At 43.9% G+C, this 20,746-nt stretch overlaps 3 protein-coding genes across 9 annotated transcripts; 2 read left to right on the top strand and 1 right to left on the bottom strand.

The window, feature by feature from the left end:
- The first annotated feature begins 2,198 nt into the window (after positions 1–2,198).
- Positions 2,199–4,333, top strand: LOC107379646 (SPRY domain-containing SOCS box protein 1). Its single transcript, XM_015950490.3, has 3 exons — positions 2,199–2,408; positions 3,119–3,888; positions 3,965–4,333. The coding sequence occupies exons 1-3, from the start codon at positions 2,332–2,334 to the stop codon at positions 4,093–4,095; spliced, it is 978 nt and encodes a 325-aa protein (XP_015805976.3). The 5' UTR covers positions 2,199–2,331; the 3' UTR covers positions 4,096–4,333.
- A 229-nt stretch (positions 4,334–4,562) lies between these two features.
- Positions 4,563–16,483, top strand: msh5 (mutS homolog 5). 4 transcript variants are annotated; one of them, XM_015950487.3, is made up of 26 exons: positions 4,563–4,758; positions 6,296–6,401; positions 6,486–6,609; positions 6,718–6,798; positions 7,058–7,111; positions 7,235–7,356; positions 7,465–7,574; positions 7,895–7,930; positions 8,147–8,229; positions 8,323–8,368; positions 8,444–8,582; positions 8,651–8,713; positions 8,792–8,920; positions 8,983–9,055; positions 9,143–9,252; positions 9,335–9,415; positions 10,018–10,105; positions 10,190–10,257; positions 12,372–12,490; positions 12,582–12,708; positions 13,087–13,236; positions 14,268–14,342; positions 15,406–15,552; positions 15,772–15,909; positions 15,997–16,067; positions 16,148–16,483. In XM_015950487.3, the coding sequence occupies exons 2-26, from the start codon at positions 6,300–6,302 to the stop codon at positions 16,266–16,268; spliced, it is 2,457 nt and encodes an 818-aa protein (XP_015805973.3). In that variant the 5' UTR covers positions 4,563–4,758; positions 6,296–6,299; the 3' UTR covers positions 16,269–16,483. The 4 variants fall into 4 exon arrangements, with proteins under 4 accessions (XP_015805973.3, XP_054597170.2, XP_070407308.1 ...); XM_054741195.2 differs by having other exon boundaries at positions 4,745–4,849; XM_070551207.1 differs by having other exon boundaries at positions 4,745–4,849; positions 15,974–16,067.
- On the bottom strand, positions 16,065–19,586 carry LOC107379644 (protein Bouncer). Of its 4 annotated transcripts, none has more exons than XM_054741199.2 (3): positions 18,319–19,586; positions 16,916–17,083; positions 16,065–16,822 (listed from the first exon to the last, which is right to left on the bottom strand). In XM_054741199.2, the coding sequence occupies exons 2-3, from the start codon at positions 17,052–17,054 to the stop codon at positions 16,599–16,601; spliced, it is 363 nt and encodes a 120-aa protein (XP_054597174.1). In that variant the 5' UTR covers positions 17,055–17,083; positions 18,319–19,586; the 3' UTR covers positions 16,065–16,598. The 4 variants fall into 4 exon arrangements, with proteins under 4 accessions (XP_054597174.1, XP_015805975.1, XP_054597175.1 ...); XM_015950489.3 differs by lacking the exon at positions 18,319–19,586 and adding an exon at positions 18,160–18,259; XM_054741200.2 differs by lacking the exon at positions 18,319–19,586 and adding an exon at positions 17,932–18,068.
- Positions 19,587–20,746: the final 1,160 nt, after the last annotated feature.

Raw genomic sequence — 20,746 nt, 5'->3', positions numbered from 1 at the left:
AGATAGATAGATAGATAGATAGATAGATAGATAGATAGATAGATAGATAGATAGATAGATAGATAGATAGATAGATGATAGATAGATAGATAGATAGATAGATAGATAGATAGATAGATAGATAGATACATAGATAGATAGATACATAGATAGATAGATAGATAGATAGATAGATAGATAGATAGATAGATAGATAGATAGATGATAGATAGATAGATAGATAGATAGATAGATAGATAGATAGATAGATAGATAGATAGATAGATAGATAGATAGATAGATAGATAGATAGATATAGGGGCTGCTTCTGAATGCCTAAGAAAGTTTTTGAGACGTGTCATTTTCCTGATTTCCGCCACTTTCAAGCTCAAGTTCAAAATATTGCATCTTCATAATTGACAAAAAAACTTTTTCTCCATCAATCTGATATATTTTTCAACTTTTAACTTTAGAATTTCACATTTTTAATTTTGCATAAACGTTGATCCAAAGCAACTAGCAAAAGTAAGTAAGTAAGTAAAAATTTATTTATATAGCGCCTTTCACAGATATGAATCACAAAGCGCTGTACAACATGATAAAGATCAGGGCAAATTCCTCTAACCAATAAAAACATCACAAAAACAATAGCAGTGATAAACGTAGAAAATAAAATCATGAGTATAAACAAAGATACTAGGGGCTAAAAGCACTAGGGGGCAATGTAGGGTTTACTATTTTCTGTGGAAAAAGAGTTAAACTGAAAATATTCCCCACACTCAGCAGGGCTTTCTAATTATAAACATTTTACTGTTGTTGTAGGTGGTTACAGGGATGTTGCGTGTCACCGGGTCACTTGTTTAACAGACCAGGTCCAACACGTTGGGTCAGAAGAGTCATGAAACCTTTTAAATTTATTGGGTGCTTTTTGTTTTAAATGAACAAAACAAACTTATATTTTTGTTTTACATTCAAAACACAGGCATCTTGGCTTATGTTGTGTTCAACATGGTTAAGACGCTTTAAACGTGTTAATCAGTTATTTGTGGTTTTACAAGGATGATTTTGGCTACCGAGTTTGTTTCAAAGCTATATGAAAAATAAACTTTGTTTTTGGGATGTTCATAATTACAACAAGTCAAATGGATTACTTTGTAATGATGGACACACTGGAGATTTTCCTGTGTGTGGCTGAAGCAATGTTATTTTATTCTGAAAGAGTCTCATAATGCTTACACCAGTTTTGTCAAACATGAAGATCTCCGCTGCTATAATCCTAATTTTCAACTTTGTGTGTGTCCACTCTCTAAGTAAGAATATGTGATGATAATAATAATAATACAACAATAAGTTTTATCCAGTGTCTGAAGGGGCTTCGCTCAGTCAGTATTATCCTAATAATGATCAAACCTTCCATCAGTTCTCAACAGGGTGGCTGGGCTCCCCCTTAAAAATAGGGTGAGATGCTCAATCACCTGGGAGGGGCTTGGCGTAGATCTGCTGCTCCTCCACATTGAGAGGAGCCAGTTAATGTGGTATAGGCATCTGGTAGGATGCCTCCTGGACGCCTCCCTGATGAGGTTTTCTGAGCGTCAAAACTGGAGGAGACCTAAAAGAAGACCCAGGACATGATAGAGGGACGGCCAGGGAACGCCTTGGGATTCCCCAGAAGGAGCTGGCCCAAGTGGCTGGGGAGAAGGAAGTCTGGGCCTCGATGCTTAGGCTGCGGCCCCCGTGAGCCTTCAAGGAGGGCAGTGAAGAAGATGAAGAAACTATTAGTGCCTCTCAAAATAAAAGGTGCTTCATACATTCATCTCATTTTTAAAAGTTAAAATTTTCCATTTGGAAAATTTTAACTTTTAAAAATGAGATGAATGTATGATGGCTATATTTAACCCTAAAAGCTATCTAAATACGAACCAAAATGACCTTGTGCTAATAGTGAATACTGGTGGCGAACCTTATCCTGCGAGACATCGCACTGGGCTGCAGCTCCTTTCGCGCATGCGCTCACCAAAAGTAATGAGCCGCTTTGGATTTTATTTCGTTTTTCTTTTCTTATTGGTGAAAAGCCCGAGTCTAATTCTGTTCCTGTGTCTTGCCATTTACGTTTACATCCATTACAGGACGCGGTAGACCGAGGACGGACTCAGAACCGGATGAAAGCAGCTAGGCTGCAGCATCCATCTCGCCTTTATTTACAAACACGTCACGGTCCTGTCGTCCTTGTGTCGGCTGTAAGTGGCGTCAGACTCGAGTGATGGACTGTGCTGTTCCCGTCGGAGGTCGGCGTCCAAAAGTGGGTCAGACGCCGGGGCGGTTGTGTTTCCCAGCAGCGATAAGAGCCGCTGGATGTTTGATAAGAGATCTTTATATAAGACTGATGACTGCAAACGCTCTGGAGCTACTGACACCATCCAGCCCAGCTGGTAAGATCTAACGACTTAACTCATTTCAAGGGTATTCAAATGTTGTTTTTGTTGCTCCTACAGGGGAATAAGCTGTACCCCCTTTAGATGTACAGATATGTTCTTAACAAGCTTTTTACACTGGGCTGTGCTCAACCCCTCTAGAGATATTCTTATTCAATTCCTGTAATTGTGTCTCAAAGTTGGAGTCTTGATCCTGTGATACTAACAGCATATTTTCCCCTGTTACAGGAAAAAACACAGGTCATAAATAGGGTAAATTGCGTTCTTACGGGGCTCCTGCAGCAGAAACCTGATTTTCACAAGACCTTGCTGAGATGGCTCATTTGTTTCTCTTGAATCTGGGTCATAAGTGTCTGCCACAAATCGTTTTGTTTGTGTGTTATGACTTCCGACCACAGCACCTTTTGATTATGCTATCCAACTTACAGTCAAGTTGTTATTCTGCATATTGTTCTTATCTTTGGGGATTAGTGTGATAAATGATCTTATTTTAAAGCATTATTGCAGCTTTTATTTGACTGAACTTGGCTTCATTGAGATTCATGAAGATAACAAATATGTGACAAATTCTAACAATTACACAAACCCTGACAAACTCTAATTTTATTACATTTGTGCAGTAGTGGTACTGTTCATTTAGGATTTTTCTCCAGCATGTATTTACAACTTGAATCCATAGTAAGATGAATTTTCTGTGTCCTCCACAGTTGTCCTCTGATGACCCTTTGTCCCATAATGGGTCTCATCCTGTCTGCTTGGCTGTATGGCAAAGCAGCCCATCCCACTCCACCTTCATCGGCCTTCCTTCCACTTGCCGCTCCAACCTCCTCGCGCCTCACGCTGACTTTGAACTCTAGCCCAGTTTCTCCCGGAGACAGACACTCGCGCTGGAGCTCAGTCCATCACTCTCCTCACTTCATCCTCTCTGCCTGCAAACAGGAGGCGACACGATCTCCTGCTGAGCTCAGCAGCGATGGAGCGAGGGCAGAGATGGGGGTGAGGAGTGGGCTTCATGTGTGGGAGCTAACGTGGAGCCTCAAACACAGAGGAAGTCATGCAGCCATAGGGATCTCAAGGCAGGAATGTCCTTTGCACGACTCTGGTTATAAAGTTCTGGTGGGAGGAGACTCACGTTCCTGGGGATGGGAGCTTAAGACCAATCAGCTCTGGCACGGTGGGCAAACTCTGGAGTGCTACCCAGATAAAAGTAGAAGGTGTCGCTCTGGGGCTGCAAACAATTTCAGACCACAATCTTCTAATTCACATTCCACAAAGGAGGCAGAAGGCCCTCTTCTCATTCCCGAGCGTGTCCTGCTGGTCCTGGATGCAGATGCAGGGACTCTGGGGTATTTTGTTGATGGAAGCTTCCTTGGCGTAGCTTTTAGGGACCTTCCTAGTGGAGTAGAACTCTTCCCAGCAATAAGCAGTGTGAGAGGAGGAGCCAGCATACGATTGCGCTATCTTAACGGCACCACAAGTGAGTATCACCAACTAAAATAAACTGTATAATTTAAAAATGCTTTAATACTTAACATTTGTCCATTTTTTCTTAGGTAATCCTCCAGCCCTGATGGCTTTATGTGGACTGTCAATTTGTCAGCATTTAGGACAGCAACGACAGGACCAAGCTGAAAAATTGCCTCTTCCACCTTTCCTCCAGCGTTACCTGCTTTCTTGTTTCTAATTTTCATGAACATTCACGTGCAATCAGCATGCTTTAGCGTTTACAGCATTAAAGCCAAATAAGGCATTTCTGGTTGATTTGATATAAATATGACATTTTCAAAAAACTATTTCTTTAGTTGTATCTTTTGTTTGTGATGCATGGTATTTTGATAACGTTTTGAATGCATTTGCAAATTCCTTACTGTGTAAGCAATATGTTTCCTAAATTTATAATAAAATATGTTTTTGCAATTTCATTGTTTTGCTGTTTGTTTACAAAACACTACAGGCTACTGACATTGTATAGCTCGGAAAAGGTACTCACATAATTCATTATTTGTGTTAATAGTCATATCTGTTGATGCAAATAATTATTTGAATTTGATCACCTGACTGTAATTTTGTCAATTATGCAGCTGTGGATGGTGAATTTACCTGTAAACAAAAATAAAAGGGGGGGGGGGGGGGTGGTGGTGGACTGCATCAATATTAGGATAAATGCACTTAACTACCCATATATGAGCTCCCAAGCTCATTTTGTCAACATAAAAGTAAAGCTATGTAAAACTATATGTATATCATTCTCATTGGGCTTTCCCAAGCTTACTCACTTAGTCGGATGGTCCCGTTGCCATGGAAACAGAGGGCTGAAACAAGGCACGTGGCAAGCTGCACATTTATAGTAAGTTGAGCTAATCTCCCAATGCAAGCTGTTATAAAATAAAAAGTATGTATGAGATGTAGGTGTCGCTACTAAAGTCCCAACTAATTATGTAAGTACATGTTATGTAGTCTGATACTGCAATAAATATATATTTATAATATATCTTGCTAAATTAGACTAGCGTATGTCATTCACCTAGCATCAACTAGCTAACTGCTGCGACGTTCACTTAATAATGAAGTTACTTTTTTTAACAACAATTAAAGTGTAGGTAATGAGTTATTAAAACTAAATAACAAAATAAGACTAGTTTTCGGATTTTTTAGGTTTACTTAAACGTCAGATATGAAGTTCAACCTCTTTCAGCGCTACTTCCGGTGTAGCATATGTGACTTAGAAAATGGCGTACTTTCCTACGGTTGGGGTTTAGGACCCATAGTTAATATACATGATATCTATGTTAGGACCACTCTTAATCTGTCCATAACCGATGCTGAGATAACATATATTTAAAGGTTTGATAAGTATACACGATGTAACGGTAATTTCCCCAAATTTAAACTAATTTTAATAGCCTCATTGACTTGCATTCATTTTTTCTTATTTCCGGGGACACATGAGCCTTATGTAAATGTGTCTGACTAGTTAGGCTCTATTTGGGAGTCTGAAGCTGAAAAGTTTGGGAACCACTGGCTTACAAATTAGTATCAGGTTTTACTATGTTAATAATTTGTATCATAGTAGATTATAACGCATACATCGTGCTTTAAGGAAGAAGAAAGATTTTATATGGCGCCTCTCTAGATAAAATCTCAAGGCACAGTAAACAATAAAAATTAATTTTAAAGGATAATAATAAAAAGGAGGAAAAATGATTAAAAATCAGGTTGTAAATCATTAAAGGTTCTCTAAACAGTTCACATGGCAGTGTTTGGTTACCCAAGAGGATGTCCAAAGAATAGATTAACCTTTTTCTGTAGCTTTAATGGCCTCAGAAGAGTAAATAATGCAAATGAGTATTTTACTACTGTTATTTTTAGTTTGAATATGTCTGATTTACTATATTTTTGTTTTGGTATGTCTTAAATGTCCTGCCCATATTGTATTTTGTTTCTTGTATTTAATTTTCAAAAGAAAAGTTGGAGGGACTACAAAGTCGCTAAAGTGGCGAGGAGTACCCGTTGGTTGTGGTGGGCGAGGAACGAATTAACGACGTGCGAGGAATATCCTGCCATTGTGGATTGTTTTAGCTAGGTAGACTACGAAAAATAATCATTTTTATCAGAACTGAACTGTGACCCGATTACAACCCACAGCTTTCGACTCTCTGAGGATCAGTTGGTTTTTGAGGGTTACAGACTGGTGGAAGCAGTGGGATGTAGTTCTGATAGAAATGATTACTTTTTCGGCTTACACTACTACAAACAACACATTTGACAGCAACACAGAGCCCAATCTAGTCAGTAGTGATAAAACGTTTTAACATTCACTAGAGGACCAGATAAACTACTCAAAAATGAGCCTAATATCACTTTTAATGAACCATTCTGTGTAGAATTATGGCAGCAGCTCAAGAACATTCAAGAGAAGGAGGGAGAGTGATGGTTTATGGTGGCCCTGGCAGGAATGAGGATGAAGAGGAAGAAACTGACATATATGTGGTAAAATGGCTGCAGATACCAGTGGATTTCTAGATGCTTTCAAAATTAGCATTAAAACTTTATAATTAACGTGTTTGTTTCCAGGTTTTGTTGAGTGTTTTGGTGCATCATGGGCAGGTGGGTCTCTGCTTTTACGACAGCGAGGACTCCTCTCTACACTACATGGCTGACACTCCTGACAACCACGATCTTCACCTGTTGGCCAGAGGTAAATTATTCACTTACTTCCAATAGAAACATCACACTCACCAAGCTTTACTTTTCCTTTGTTCTGTTATTTGACTGTAATGTACGTCAAATGTTGTTTAATCTTCAGTCATTGAGGAGGTTAAGCCCCAGGTAATCATCACCAGTGCAAAGCAGGAACGGTGCTTGACTCGCTACTTACAAAGCCTCGGTGAGCGCCGCTAAACAAATGTCTTTGGTTGGTTAAGCGGAGTCAGAAACTGTAGAAGAGCATTTTGTTTTGAAGGGATGTGGAACGAGATGTTTCTGGGTCAAGGGAATTTAATGAGATTAAGGATGTTTGACACAGTGATAAGAAGAAGAGTGATTGTGATGGTGCTCCTCCTTATCTTTACTGAGCCTCCTTAACAACAAATAAAAACGGGGCATCTGTTAGTCACATTTTTATAATTAGTCTGATTTTGTTTCAGATTCCAACCAACACTACAAGCCAGAGGTGGTAACTTACCCATATGCAGACTTTGGTAAATGGTTGTTCTAATGCAATATTTATACACCTCCTGTAATTGCCAGGCTGTAGTTCTCTGTTCAGTCTTCGTTTTTTACAAATAACCACTTCATTAGGGTTTTGATTTTGAACGTTACAGGTCTGGAGGTTGGTAAACAGAGGCTTCTCTCTGCCCACCTGCCTTTCCTTCCAGCCAACATTTCAGAAAGAGACAAACTGTCCTACCTTTCCTCCTGTATCACTTTTGATTCGCCCCTGATGGTGAGCCAAGTTTCTCATCCTATTCCACCTAGCTCTGCAGAAGCTGATTCTCTGCTACGTATCCATCACTGTCCTGTATTTGAAAGTGTTTGTACATCTGTTGGTTAGCTTAGGGCGGTGGGTGCTCTGCTAAAGTGTCTGGACAGGAGGAGAGTGGGAGTGGAACTGGAAGACAGCAGTGTTGGCGTTCCAGTTCTGCAGTTTCATGCCTACACGCTGTGAGACACACAAATGTGTAGTTACACACACACACACACACACACACACACACACACACACACACACACACACACACACACACACACACACACACACACACACACACACACACACACACACACACACACACACACACAGGACAATAACATCCTTTCTATAATGATGGCGTTAAATGCTACAGGCATTTGGGATGAATTTGTGGCTATTTGTACTCGTTTGGAACGAGTTTCGGTGTCTCTGTCCAACAAATCCAAGCTGCCTAATGTGATTCAGGTGTTTCTTTGAATGAAAAATCTTCCACTGTTTCTTCTCAATACAGCAAAGATGTGGTGTGCATCGACAAAGACACTTACAGGTATGTTTTTTACCACAGGTATACTGTAAAAGTTAGGCAGATCATATAATTTACTGTTGAGCCTCTTTTATTGTGAGGATTTTAAGCTATATTTTGTAGTAAACTTAACTAAATGAATTGAAGTTGACGTATTGAATCATGTAAAGTAGTACAGCAGCTCAGTTTTGTCTAACTTGTACAGTTTAAAAGACTGAATGAATTTAGTGTTTGCTCCAGTGTTCTCCAGATCTTCAAGTCTGACCTGCATCCATCAGTGTACAAGCTCCATTCAGGTGAAAAGGAAGGCCTCAGTCTTTATGGTATGCAAAGATGGCAGAAATTCAGGACATTATCGTTTTTCATTTTCAGTTTTAAATGAAGTGTTTCTGTTTGTTTTATTTTGGGTGTCACAGGGATTTTGAACTGTTGTAGGAGCAAATCTGGGTCCAAACTGCTTCGGTAATAAGTATTCCTGATTTTTTTTTCCCAATCAAAAAATTATTAATTTTGAAACTTTAACTTCTCCCATGACAGTCAGTGGTTTCTGCGTCCAACTCAAGACCTGGCGGTGCTACAAAGGAGACAGGAAGTGATAGTTTTCTTCACCTCACCTCGACACTCAGACATCCTGAAGACCCTGCAGACGTCATTACGCAACTTCAGAAACATACCAGTAAACTGTCGTGACTTCTCGCCAAAACACAAACATTTCATCCACCTAAACCATGAATCTGTGTCTAGAGTCTCCTGCGCCGTATGTCCCTCTCTAACACCAAAGTCACAGACTGGCAAAGTCTCTACAAGGTGGGAAACGCGGTAAAAGCTTCGTGTCTTTCTGTGTGACGGGCTCTGTTTGATGTAACGCGGTGTTTTTCTGCATAGACGGTTTGCAGTGCGTTGTGTATCAGGGACACGGTCCGAAACCTGCCTCAGTCCATTCAGGTGTTTCATGAGATCACCGAAGGCTTCTCTGATGATCTCCACAACATGTGCAACCTCATCAGCCGAGTCGTAAGTTCCAGTTAAAAGCACGGCTACTACACAACTTCAGGCCTTCATGAACATCTCTGTAGGTGGATTTTGAGGCCAGCTTAGAGGAAAATCGCTTCACCATCAAACCAAACGTTGATCCTGCCATCGATGAGAGTGAGTACAGTCAGTCACCCGTTCTTAAGCTGGTATGAGTTTCATGTTTTTGTTGACCTGAGCTTTGCAACCTCATCATCCCGTCAGAGAAGAGGAGGATGATGGGATTGTCTGACTTCCTGACAGATGTAGCCAGAAGGGAGCTTGAAAGCCTGGACCCTCAAATCCCCTCCTGCTGCGTCATTTACATCCCGCTGGTCAGATGAGGCCTCTATGCTGTCTGGTGGGAAAATCTACTTTCAGTTTCCATCATTATGTGTTAAAGTAAACATCTTACAGATTGGGTTCCTGCTGACTGTGCCTCGGCTGCCGAGTATGGTGGAAAAGGAGGATTTTGAAATGGAGGGCCTTGAATTTATGGTGAGTTTATGATTTTGGCTGTATGCCCTGAAAAAGGTTAGCCTGGCCTGCCAGACTCGTCCTCTGTTTAGTTCTGCACAGAGAGAGAGTCGGGTAACTCAGGCAGAGAGGCACCAGAGGGGCGGGACTAGGCAGCTCAAAAATAACCAATCAGAAAAAAGAACGCTGTAGTTTTTTAGCTATAGTCAAAAATGGAGTCTGACGACAGCGCATACATCTTTCTTTAGAAGAAAGTCTTTTAGCGCTTCTACTTGTTTCAAAGACGTGTCCGAGTCATTTAGAACAGAGGAAAGAGCCGCAGCGGACTTTGCTTCAGTCGCCATGTTTATGACAAACTCAGCGATGTCGTGTGTGTTGTACGCTACTCAGCGCTGATTGGCTCAGTTAGAGTTCTCAGGGGGCGGGGTTATTTGAATAGGAGAGTTTCCCAGACTCTTTCTCTGTGAACAGAGGAGGAGTCTGGCAGGCCATGCTAGAAAAAAGTGGCCAGATAAGTGATATTCTTTTGCTACACGGTCTAGGTTTATCTGTGTGTGTGTGTGTGTGTGTGTGTGTGTGTGTGTGTGTGTGTGTGTGTGTGTGTGTGTGTGTGTGTGTGTTAGTTCCTCTCAGAGGACCGACTGCATTACCGCAGTCAGAGAACCAGGGAGCTGGACAACCTCCTGGGAGACCTCCACTGTGATATTAGAGGTTTATTACTTCTGCTCCTAATGTCTGTAGGTCTTCCTTTGATTCCCAAGACGTTGTCCTGTTTAATGACCTTTTGTCTCTCAGACATGGAGACGGCAGTGATGACGCAGTTGCAGAACACAATCCTGGAGAGGAGCCCATCGCTGTACCAGGTTGGTGGGCGTCACTTAGCACGTCTAGGTTACGACGTTTAAAACATGACTCCCACTCTGTGGAACCATTAATGTTTTCAGTGTAATGGTTTTAAAATGTGCTTTGATTTACTGTTTCCTTCTCTGGAATTAAAGCATCTCTGAATCTTGTGTCAGTTGTCAAATCCTAGAAGATAATTGTGAAACTAACCTTTTTAAGTTGTTTGTTTGATCACTAAGGCAGATCCCAGCCATTGAAAACAAACAATAAGGTTTCTTAAGCAGGCATACCACAAACCGCAGCACCTACAGTAGTGAACACATATCACTAGGGCTGAACGATTATCGTTTTTCGACCAAAATCTTGATTTCAAACAGCACTAAAGCTGCGGTTTTTTGCGAGTTTGACTGATCCAGGATCTGTTGCGTAACTTTTTTTTAACATCCGGGGTAACCCCGTGTTACGGTGGCGGCAACAGCCAGCGTGGGGGAGGGGTATACTGTCCAGAGCCGAGCCCAGTTCCACAGCTGACAGAGTTGCAGGTTATTTTCCGTTTTATTTTTCCATACACAGCGCTGCTAGAGCCGACAATGGCACCGTAGATGAGTGAGGGGGAGAGAGAGAAAACGTAGATGAGTGGGGGAGAGAGAGAGAGAGAAAACGTAGGTGAGTGGGGGAGAGAGAGAGAGAGAAAGCGTAGGTGAGTGGGGGAGAGAGAGAGAGAGAAAGCGTAGGTGAGTGGGGGAGAGAGAGAGAGAGAAAACGTAGGTGAGTGGGGGAAGGGGAAGAAGAAGAAAGTATCATTTCTGTAGCGCCTCTCAAGATAGAAATCACGAGGCGCTTCACAAAAACAAAAAATATAAAAAAGCATTTAGATAATGTTGAAACATATATTTAAAATTTGCAAAAATAGGCAATTGTGATTAAAAAAATGTTAAGAAAGAGAGAGTGGACAGGAAAGAGGGAAACCAGTGGATCCTGAGGAAGGTGGAATAGGTGGGGAGAGCAGAATAAAGAGAGAGAGGTGAAGAAGGTCATACAAAAGCCAGCTTGAACAAGTGAGTCTTCAGCTGCTTTTTAAAGGAGACCACTGAGTCCACCGATCTCAGGCTCAGGGGGAGAGAGGTCCAGAGTCTGGGGGCCACAGCAGCAGATGATCTGTCACCTTTGACCTTTAGCCTGGTGCTGCACAACCAGTAGGCTTTGGTCACTGGACCTCAGGGACCTGCTGGAGGTGTAGGGACTAAGAAGATCACCAGTGTAAGATGGTGCTTGTCCATGTAAGGCCCTGTAGACCAGAACCAGGATCTAGAAATGAACCCTGAAGTTGACTGGCAGCCAGTGAAGCTGGAGGAGAAGCGGGGTGATGTGGGTGGAGAGAGAGACTCCTCCCACATCGGGGCAGGTTCAGGCTGATTTCTAAAGCTCGGTTTATGCTTCATCAGCGCGAGTGCCGAGTCGTGAACTTTAGGTGACTTGAAAGCTCAACTTCTCTTTTAAAACTGGTTTGATTGTTTCTGATGGAACACGTTAATTCAAACAGGCTAGCGTGTCAGAGCGTCTCTCTCACGGAGCTGACCGCAGCATAAGCTAGGCTTCACAGCAGTTTAGTGAGGAAAATCGTGCAGCCAGCCTGCCGCGGTGATGCCGGGAAAACAGTGAGCATTATTTGTTATTTAATACATTTGAAAGCTGTTTCTACCTTCAGATTTCCTCCTTGCATTTTTAGAGTAGAACAAGAACGTTTTTATAAAGCACCTCTCTAAATAAAAATCACAAGTTGCTTCACAAGCACATAAAAATAAAATAAGATAATAATGGGAGAAAATATTCATAGCTTTAACTGTTTTATTCTATGATTAAATAGTAAATAATAATGTGAATGATTTGTTGTACTAGATTAGAGTCTAGACCATCTTTTCACTTCGTCCACAGGATGGCTCGGCAGGCTAGTGTTGGACCTTAGTTTGCGGAAAATCGTGAATTGAACTTCGCAATTTCTGATAGAAAAATCGCAATTCAGTCTTTTGCTAAAATCGTTCAACCCTAGATATCAGTGTTCACCGGTATTATATGAATCCCCAAAAGGTTTATTGGTTTAGACCGAACCTCTTCCTTTGTTCCATGTGTTCAGGTTCTGGGTCTCACTGCCGAGCTGGACTGTCTGATGGCTATGAGCAGTGCTTCCCAGGAGTACAGCTACACACACCCCAAGCTCACCAACCACAGAGAGATAGCAGTCACCCAGGGCAGGTGGATGAGGCATACTAAAAATAAACACGAGTAATATGCAGCGGCTTATTTGACCACACTGGCCCGTTCTGTCTCTCGCCCTCCCCCCCAGACATCCACTGCTGGAGCTGTGCTCTCCTGTGTACGTGGCCAACTCCTTCCACAGTTCTGAATCAGACGGCAGAATCAAGATCATCACTGGCCCCAACTCGTCTGGCAAGAGCATCTACCTCAAACAGGTAGCCCGTCTGTCCGAGACCTCACCGTGCAGATGTCACGACACAACAGTGAGAGATTGTTTTAATAAGTCTACAAGTGAACCCATGAGGGCAGGCCTGTAAACAAACGTTTAACAAAACAAAAACAACCGAAGAAGAAATGCTGCATAGGCCAGAAGATATCTTCAGGTTTTTCCTCTCTACTGCTGCTCTAAATCCTTGAAATTCAGTAAAATCTATAATTTTGTCTTATTTTAGAGAAATCCCCACATTCATTTGCTACATCATTAAAAAGCTGGTTGAGCTTTTTATTACTACAGGTTCTGTTGTTGTTTGCATCTGATGAAGAAAAAAACACGATGATAACAAAATCCACCTCTTCTGCTTGAATCTCTCCAGGTAGGTCTGATAGTATTCATGGCTCTGATTGGCTCAGACGTGCCGGCGAAGGAGGCAGAGATCGGTCTGGTGGACGGGATCTTCACCCGCATGCAGAGCAGAGAGTCGGTGTCGTTGGGCCTCAGCACCTTCATGATAGACCTGAACCAGGTGTCTCACACACGTACACACACGCACGCACACACACGCACGCACACACATGCGCACGCACACACACGCGCATGCACACACACACACATGCGCGCGCACACACACACGCACACTCACACACACGCACACTCACACACACGCGCACACATACACAAAAACACTGACACACAAGCACACACACACGTACACACGCACACACACACGCATGCACACACACACACACACATGCGCGCGCACACACACACGCACACTCACACACACGCGCACACACACGCACACTCACACACACGCGCACACACATACACAAAAACACTGACACACACGCACACACACACGTACACACACACGCACACACACGCATGCACACACACACACACATGCACGCACACACGCATACACACGCACACACACACATGCACACACATGCGCACGCACGCACACACACACGCATGCATGCACACGCGTGCACGCACACACACGTACGCACACAGACGCACACACACACACACACTGACACACAAACACACGCACACACAAACACACACACACACATGCACGCACACAGATGCACACACACTGACAAACACGCACACACAAGCACACATGCACACACGCGTGCACGCACACGCATGCACACAGCCACACACACGCGCGCACACACACACACACAAACACACTGACACACAAACACACACACTCGCACAAACACACTGACACACAAACACACACGCACACACAAACACACACACTCGCACAAACACACTGACACACAAACACACACACACACGCACACACAAACACACACACAGACACACACACACACAGTTTAATACACACACTTGTCAGTGTCTGTGTGGGTGCATGAGTACCAACACTGTTATCCTTTAGCTCTGCTCCCACTCGCCACCTGTTAAGTATTTTTTTAAAAGCACACACACACACACACACACACACACACACACACACACACACACACACACACACACACACACACACAGAATAAAATATCAGTTTCTTGCTCTTTTCTCCAGATGGCCGTGGCTCTTAACAGCAGTACTGGCAACTCACTAGTTCTCATCGATGAATTTGGAAAAGGAACAAACACGGTAAGGAGACATTGTCCCTCTCCAGTGTGCATTAGGCACACACACGTGTGTATGTTGCAAAACACGACGCAGAATCAGACCCCCGGGTCACTTCAACGTGTTTCACGGTATCAGAATCTGCTCGGATATCTGATTCTCACCGTCTCGAGCAAAAAGGTGTTGCTAACGACCGAAGTCTACAAAGTGCTGCTGGAAGTCGGACCCGTCTCTGTTTGCCTTATTCCCTAAAAACGGGACGGAAGGTGTTCTGTAAACAGATTTAAACGTTGCCGTGTGGGCTGCCAGAATTTTAGCTGCGCTGAGAATACCGGAGGTGTGGAAACACAACTAACTCTCTAGTTGCTTGTTACACATGATTAGTAGGCGTGTCCCGATACAACTTTTTCACTTCCGATACGATACCAATATTGCAGCCTTCGGTACTGACCGATACCGATATCAATCTGATACGATATCAGCACAAATCATGTGTACTTTTACCTGGAAGGCTTGATCAAGTGATGTTACTTAATCAGAGAAGAAGAGCTAATAATAGTAATTATGAAAAAAACGACATTTTTTTAAACCATGGTTACAAAAATGTGAACCTTAATGGAGTGCTTACGTCGGAGAGTTTTGATACAGTCTGATATAATCCGATACCGTGTTTTTGGTCCGATATCGAAATCGGAATGGGACATCCCTAATAATTACCCATGATCCTTTGCTTTTTTTCTGTCGTATGATTTATGGTGGACATCCCACCTACAGGTGGGCTGATGTCTGCTACTGGTCTTTGTCATTAATAGTAAAATTCAACCATAAAGAGTAAAAAGTGAACACATCCACTTTAGCACAAAGGTGAATGAATTCAACATAAAACCTTCGAACTAAAATGGATTAATCAGCTGTGGGAACAAAACGGGTCTAGTGGATAAACCGTTCTAATCCCCAGACTTGTTGGCAGGTCGGTCTGTTATTTTGTTTATTTCCTTCATCAGATCAACACCAAGCAGTTACAGATTTGTGTTTAACAAAGACTGAAAACTTCATCCTTTAGAGCAGCATTCTTGTTCACGCTCAGGTGGACGGACTGTCTTTACTGGCTGCATCAATCTCTCACTGGCTGAGAAGGTCTCCGGTGGCCGTTCCTTGCGTCCTGTTGGCTACGAACTTCCACAGTCTGCTGCAGCTGGACCTGCTTCCAACCAGCGCCCTGCTGTCCTTCCTGGTAGGGAGATCAACGGTCCCTCAGGGGTTCTGGGTTCGATGACGGCCCCTAACGTGCTGACAGGTCACATCATTCAAGCTCAGATTAGTTTTACTTCTATTTGCAGGCAGGATGAAGTGTTTTTATGTATTTTACGTGGTACTGTGCATGTTTTGGTTAGACGTGTGTGTGTGTGTGTGTGTGTGTGTGTGTGTGTGCGCGCGCGTGCGCTTTGGTTAGACTCTGGAGACTGCCATAGATGGAGATGAGTTGGTGTTTCTCTACCAGCTGAAGGAGGGAGTCTGTCAGTCGAGCTATGCTGCCAACATCGCTACGCTGGCAGGCCTGCCAGCTGGCCTTGTACGCAGAGCTGTGGAGGTCAGAACACACACACACACACACACACACATTCCTATGGAAACTCACAGACGTTTACCCACAGGCTGATGAGATCTTCCTGTTAAGGTGTCTGAACTTTACCGGACAGGGAAACCCATCAAACGCACAGATAAATCATCAGACGAGCAGTCCAGGAGGTTTGTTGAACTTTATTCACGTAAAATAACAAGGAAGCATCTGTGTGTGAGACAGGAAGCTGTGTGTGTGTGTCTGACAGGTGCAGCTCGGTGGTGGAGAAGTTTCTGAATCTTGACCTGGAGGACAAAGACTTGGATCTGCCGAGTTTCATGAACGATGACGTCCTGCCCTCTGCTGGAGAGCTGCTGAACCACAGCTGAGGGTTTCTACGGCTCTGTGGTCAGTGTGTTTCCACCCGGGTTCATCTTCTGACAGAACAACAACAATTCGACTTTAAACACATTTATACGGGGTTCAGTGGTTGGTGTAGCAACGACAGTTTGTTTTCGGTGCACTGTGCATCGTCCCGTGTGTTTAATGTGGAGGAAACAGCATAGGTTTGTTTTATTCAACAATAAATTGTATAAAAACTTGATTATACTGTTTTAATTTTGCTGTCCTTGAGTCGATACAAAAACATTTATAAAACAGGCTTCAAGTCCTTCCAGCACATCTGCACATGGTGCTTTTTATAAAACCAGTGTTAGGTTTTATCCCAGCGAGGCTTCAGCGAGGTGCCATGTAGTCATTAAAGCCACGCAGAGATGCAGAAGCGTGTAGAGACGAATCTGATGCGCTGCGTTGCAGAAAGGTGTGTTGCAGCATTCTTTGGTCATAACAAAGACGGTCTTGTTAAAAAGCAGCTCCAGCGTCGTCTCTGCGCCGCACTCAGCAGCTTTTACACACCCCAGCATCTTTACATCCAGGGCATCAGCTGGGGAGAAAAGGCAGCATTTACAGTTTCACCTTCACTCGTTTACATCCTTTCTTAGGTGTGCAGTAACAGGTACGGTGCTGTTCTACGCACCTGCCTTCCCTCGGCCCGTGTAGCAGAGCTCCCCGTGGCTGCAGTTGGTTTCCGTCGTGTAGCACGCATCCCAGAAGCCCAGATCACATCGAAAACACTCCAGATAATCTTCCTCTGGTTCTAATCCCGCCGCCCCCATGAGTGGCTCCAGCTGCTCTTCTTCCTCACCTGACCCCAAAGAACGCCGTTCAGGGTGTTTTATAAACACACGAAGCTCATCGCTGCCACTAAACATTCGTAATAACTTCCGTTGTTTTAGATGAGCAGTGCAGCAGCGACCGCTACATCCGCTGGCTGTAGTAGGGACGTCTCGGCCCCGACCGCAGAGGGTGAAATATAAAGATTACCGTGTTGAAGCGCGGCTGAAGTGGGTTTGGATGCAGCCGTCTGTCTGATACGTTGTTTTCTGAGACATTAAATCAAGCGAAGCATCCCAGAAACGAGTGTTTTGTTTATTCTGCATCAGTCTGGAAGTCGTTTCTCTGAGCGCAGCAGAGTTTTTAACGGGACACCGAGTAGAGCTACCAGAAACTTCTTCTCTCAGCTATCGTTACCACTTCTGGGATGCTCCAAGTTCAAAGATCTGTCAGGTCGCCTTTGCCGTGCACAAACGTGTTTCCTCCAGCAGAGACGCAGTTTCAGATCTGTTCCAGCTCACCCTCGGATACGTTTCACCGAGACTCAGAACCCTGATCCCTTTTGATCTCGTTAGTGCTAGCTCCGGCTAAGCAGCAGACAAAAGAGAAGGGAGATTTACAAACTCCGAGTCCCAGTCCGATGCCAGTTATCGCGCTACGCTTGATGGAGAAAGTTTAAAGTTACTGAAGTAAAGTCGCCTTCTGTAGTCGTGGACTTTTTTCTCCAACTCTAACAACCATTTCTTCACTGGAACGAGACTCTGGAGACGCGAGGAGCTTAGGAACTACTGTGATAAACAAACTTTCAGAGTGTTTACGGTCCCGGAATGTGAGGAGAAACATCACATTAGTCAGAAAACAAGCTTTTGAATGACTCACCTGTTTATCTGTTTGGCTTTCGTTACCTGAGGGATCTGTAATCAGACCCTTTTTATATCATCACCCACCAACGTGTGTGAGTTCATTGCTGGTGAGTAACTGTGGCGACAGTAAGGTTGAACAATAGTTTGAGACACAAACATGCTGTTGGGTTAATGTGTGCGTCTACGCGAAGGTAACCTTAAAAAGAAAACAAAACGCCTTCTGACTCTGGGAACGTCGTCTTACCTCGAGCAGCGGTGAGCATCACGACAGCGAGAATAAACAATATCAGTCCTTTCATTCTGAGCAGCTGCCTTCCTTAGAGCGCACCACGAGGGCTGCTGAGCTAGCCGGACGCTGCGCTGAAATTGGATTAGTAAGTTATCCATTTAGGACCAGTCATACCTGCTGGAAGGCATCAAACGTGGTTTGAAGAGTCGCTGGATAGATCCACAGACGGATAACAGGAATTGGAGCTCAGTTAAAAGACGTTTGTACTTGTCTTGGACGTCAGAAAGGAAATTTTAGTTTAAAAACCGCACAAGTGGTCTCTAACTTTCCTTAATGACACCTAATCTAAAGTCCCTCTTCTGCTGAAACGTGTTTGCTTGTTAGTGTGGGAGACACTTTTCACTGGAGTTCCCATGCTGGTTGGCTCTCAGTCAAAGAAAAATGTTGATTGAAGTTTTCCTCCCTTCAACTCGGGAACAGAGAAGCTGTCGGAGCACTGAGTCAGCGTAGGGTTAAGCAGCTTATTGCTTCTTTTCGGTCTGCTAAGATATGTATCGATGCACGCACGCACACACACCAGAGCACAATCCTCTCCGAAGGGAGAGGATTTGATTCTAGTTTTGTTGTCGATGCAGCATAAAAACCTGCACGGCCGACTTATGCAATGCTGCTGCACAGACACGAACACAGATACTCAGACTTCCCTAGGCGTCTGGATGCAGGGATTTCTGCACGCGCTCTGATTTGTGCTGACATGATTCCCTCTTGGTTGGTTTTAGTGTCGGAATCAGAATTGATAAATAAATAATCGCCGGCTGCAGGCTTGCAGTGTAGCCTGTTTCCCTCCAAGTGCAAACGTGTGAGATCAGTTCACACCGAGCTGGACTGGGTGAGAGTGAAGAGTGGGCAGCTTTCTGCTCAGGATTGAATCAGGGCTCTGAAATACACATCCAGCACCTTAAAAACATCAAGCTGCTCCTACACAAATGCAGTGTTGTTGCTGAGTGAAATGTGCAGCCAGGATGATGCTACACCTCCGTCTCAGTCGTCATCTGGATGGCAGGATCCCAGCAGGGGTCCAAACAACAAGGAAATGCTCAGGAGTCCTGGAGTACCCATAAAACCCTCCAACTAGTCCTCGGTGTAATTAGAGACACGAGGAGAACAGCACTGGTGGTAATTAGGATGAAATCCACCCAGTCGGACTTTTTTAAGCACATCTTTAACATTTTTCTCTGCTCTGTTTCGTCCGTTTTTTGACTCTCCGCTGCCAAGGATGGAGATGGAGGAATGAGTATTTGAATAAAGCGTAGGAAACAGATGATGAAGAGATGGACGATGAAAGGTCGAGATGGTGGGAGAGTGAGGCTTCAGTTACTCAACTGGCAGGAACGGTTCGCTCGGTTATTCCACGTCAGGAATAACTAACAGCTTCACCAGAATGTGCTGTTATCACTCCGACAGGCGGTTCGATAATGCTTTTGCTTTGGTGTGTGTGTGTGTGTGTGTGTGTGTGTGTGTGTTTTCACAATATCTCACGAACCACCGGATGGATTTTAATGGAACTCTCAGAGAGAAATCAATGAAGTTTTGGAGTCATTCCCATTAAAGATGGCCACCACAGCCAGTAGACCCTAGCAAAGTTGACTACCCATGCGCTCAGCGCTTTTCAACATCTGATCAAAGCGGCGTTAACGAGCAAGCCACCCCCAAATCAACATGCTTTTTCTGATAAACTATATGAATGCGTGTCTAAAGAGTCACGCTTCTCCGTCAGCTCCAACAGGGAGAGACGCGCACGCACGGACGGAGACATTTTGCTCTCATACTTCTCCGTCTCCTGGAGAGCGTTGCAAAGCAATTCCCCGCCAGGACAACAGAGGGTGTAGCGCTGTTCTGTGGTATCCTGTCATGTATCGGTCCAAGATAGTGTGTTTATATTGTGTTTTTTGTATATAAGAGACTTTTTAACACGGACAAATTTGTCTCTCCTCCACCTCTTCATGCGCTCGCCACCTCTAAACCCACGTTTCCTGTCATTTCCGTCCACAAATAAAACGCTTGCTGCGCATCTTTTCACTCCTCCAGTCACGGGAGAATTAAACGTTCATGTTTTTAGAGTTTTTTTCACGAGGTATTCATCAAGCTGCTCCGTGTCCGCTGCTAGTTATCCTCGGCTCTCTTTATGTTTTTGAGGGCGCAATGGCGGCGGTGTAGACGACAGCGACGTCCTGACCAATCACAAGCTTGCGTTCTCCGTCCCGACGGATGGATGTTTAGAAAAGAGAGCTCGACTTCGAACTTGCGGGGGCTCTCCAGCAGGCCCACAAGGACGGATAATGGCGTTGCATGTCTCCGCACTGACGCAGACGCAGAAGCATGCCTCAGGCTTAATCGTGCTGCAGACACGTGTCGTCAGTAGTTTTGCACTTTAGTGCATTTTAGTTCAAATTTAAATTTTCTGCCAAACTGTCAGTGTTGTGCCGTTGTCAGGTAAAAACTCTGCACTGCATTTGAGTTTAAATCTGCCATCGCTATTGGCTAAGAGGTACCCTAGAACGTTAGCTGGTACCATATGATGTCACAATGTCGTTGTGAGCCT

Source organism: Nothobranchius furzeri, chromosome 5, assembly GCF_043380555.1.
Source record: "Nothobranchius furzeri strain GRZ-AD chromosome 5, NfurGRZ-RIMD1, whole genome shotgun sequence".
Classification (NCBI taxonomy): Eukaryota; Metazoa; Chordata; class Actinopteri; order Cyprinodontiformes; family Nothobranchiidae; genus Nothobranchius; species Nothobranchius furzeri.
Note: the sequence above shows the minus strand (reverse complement) of the source record. Positions and strands in the feature narration are given on the sequence as shown.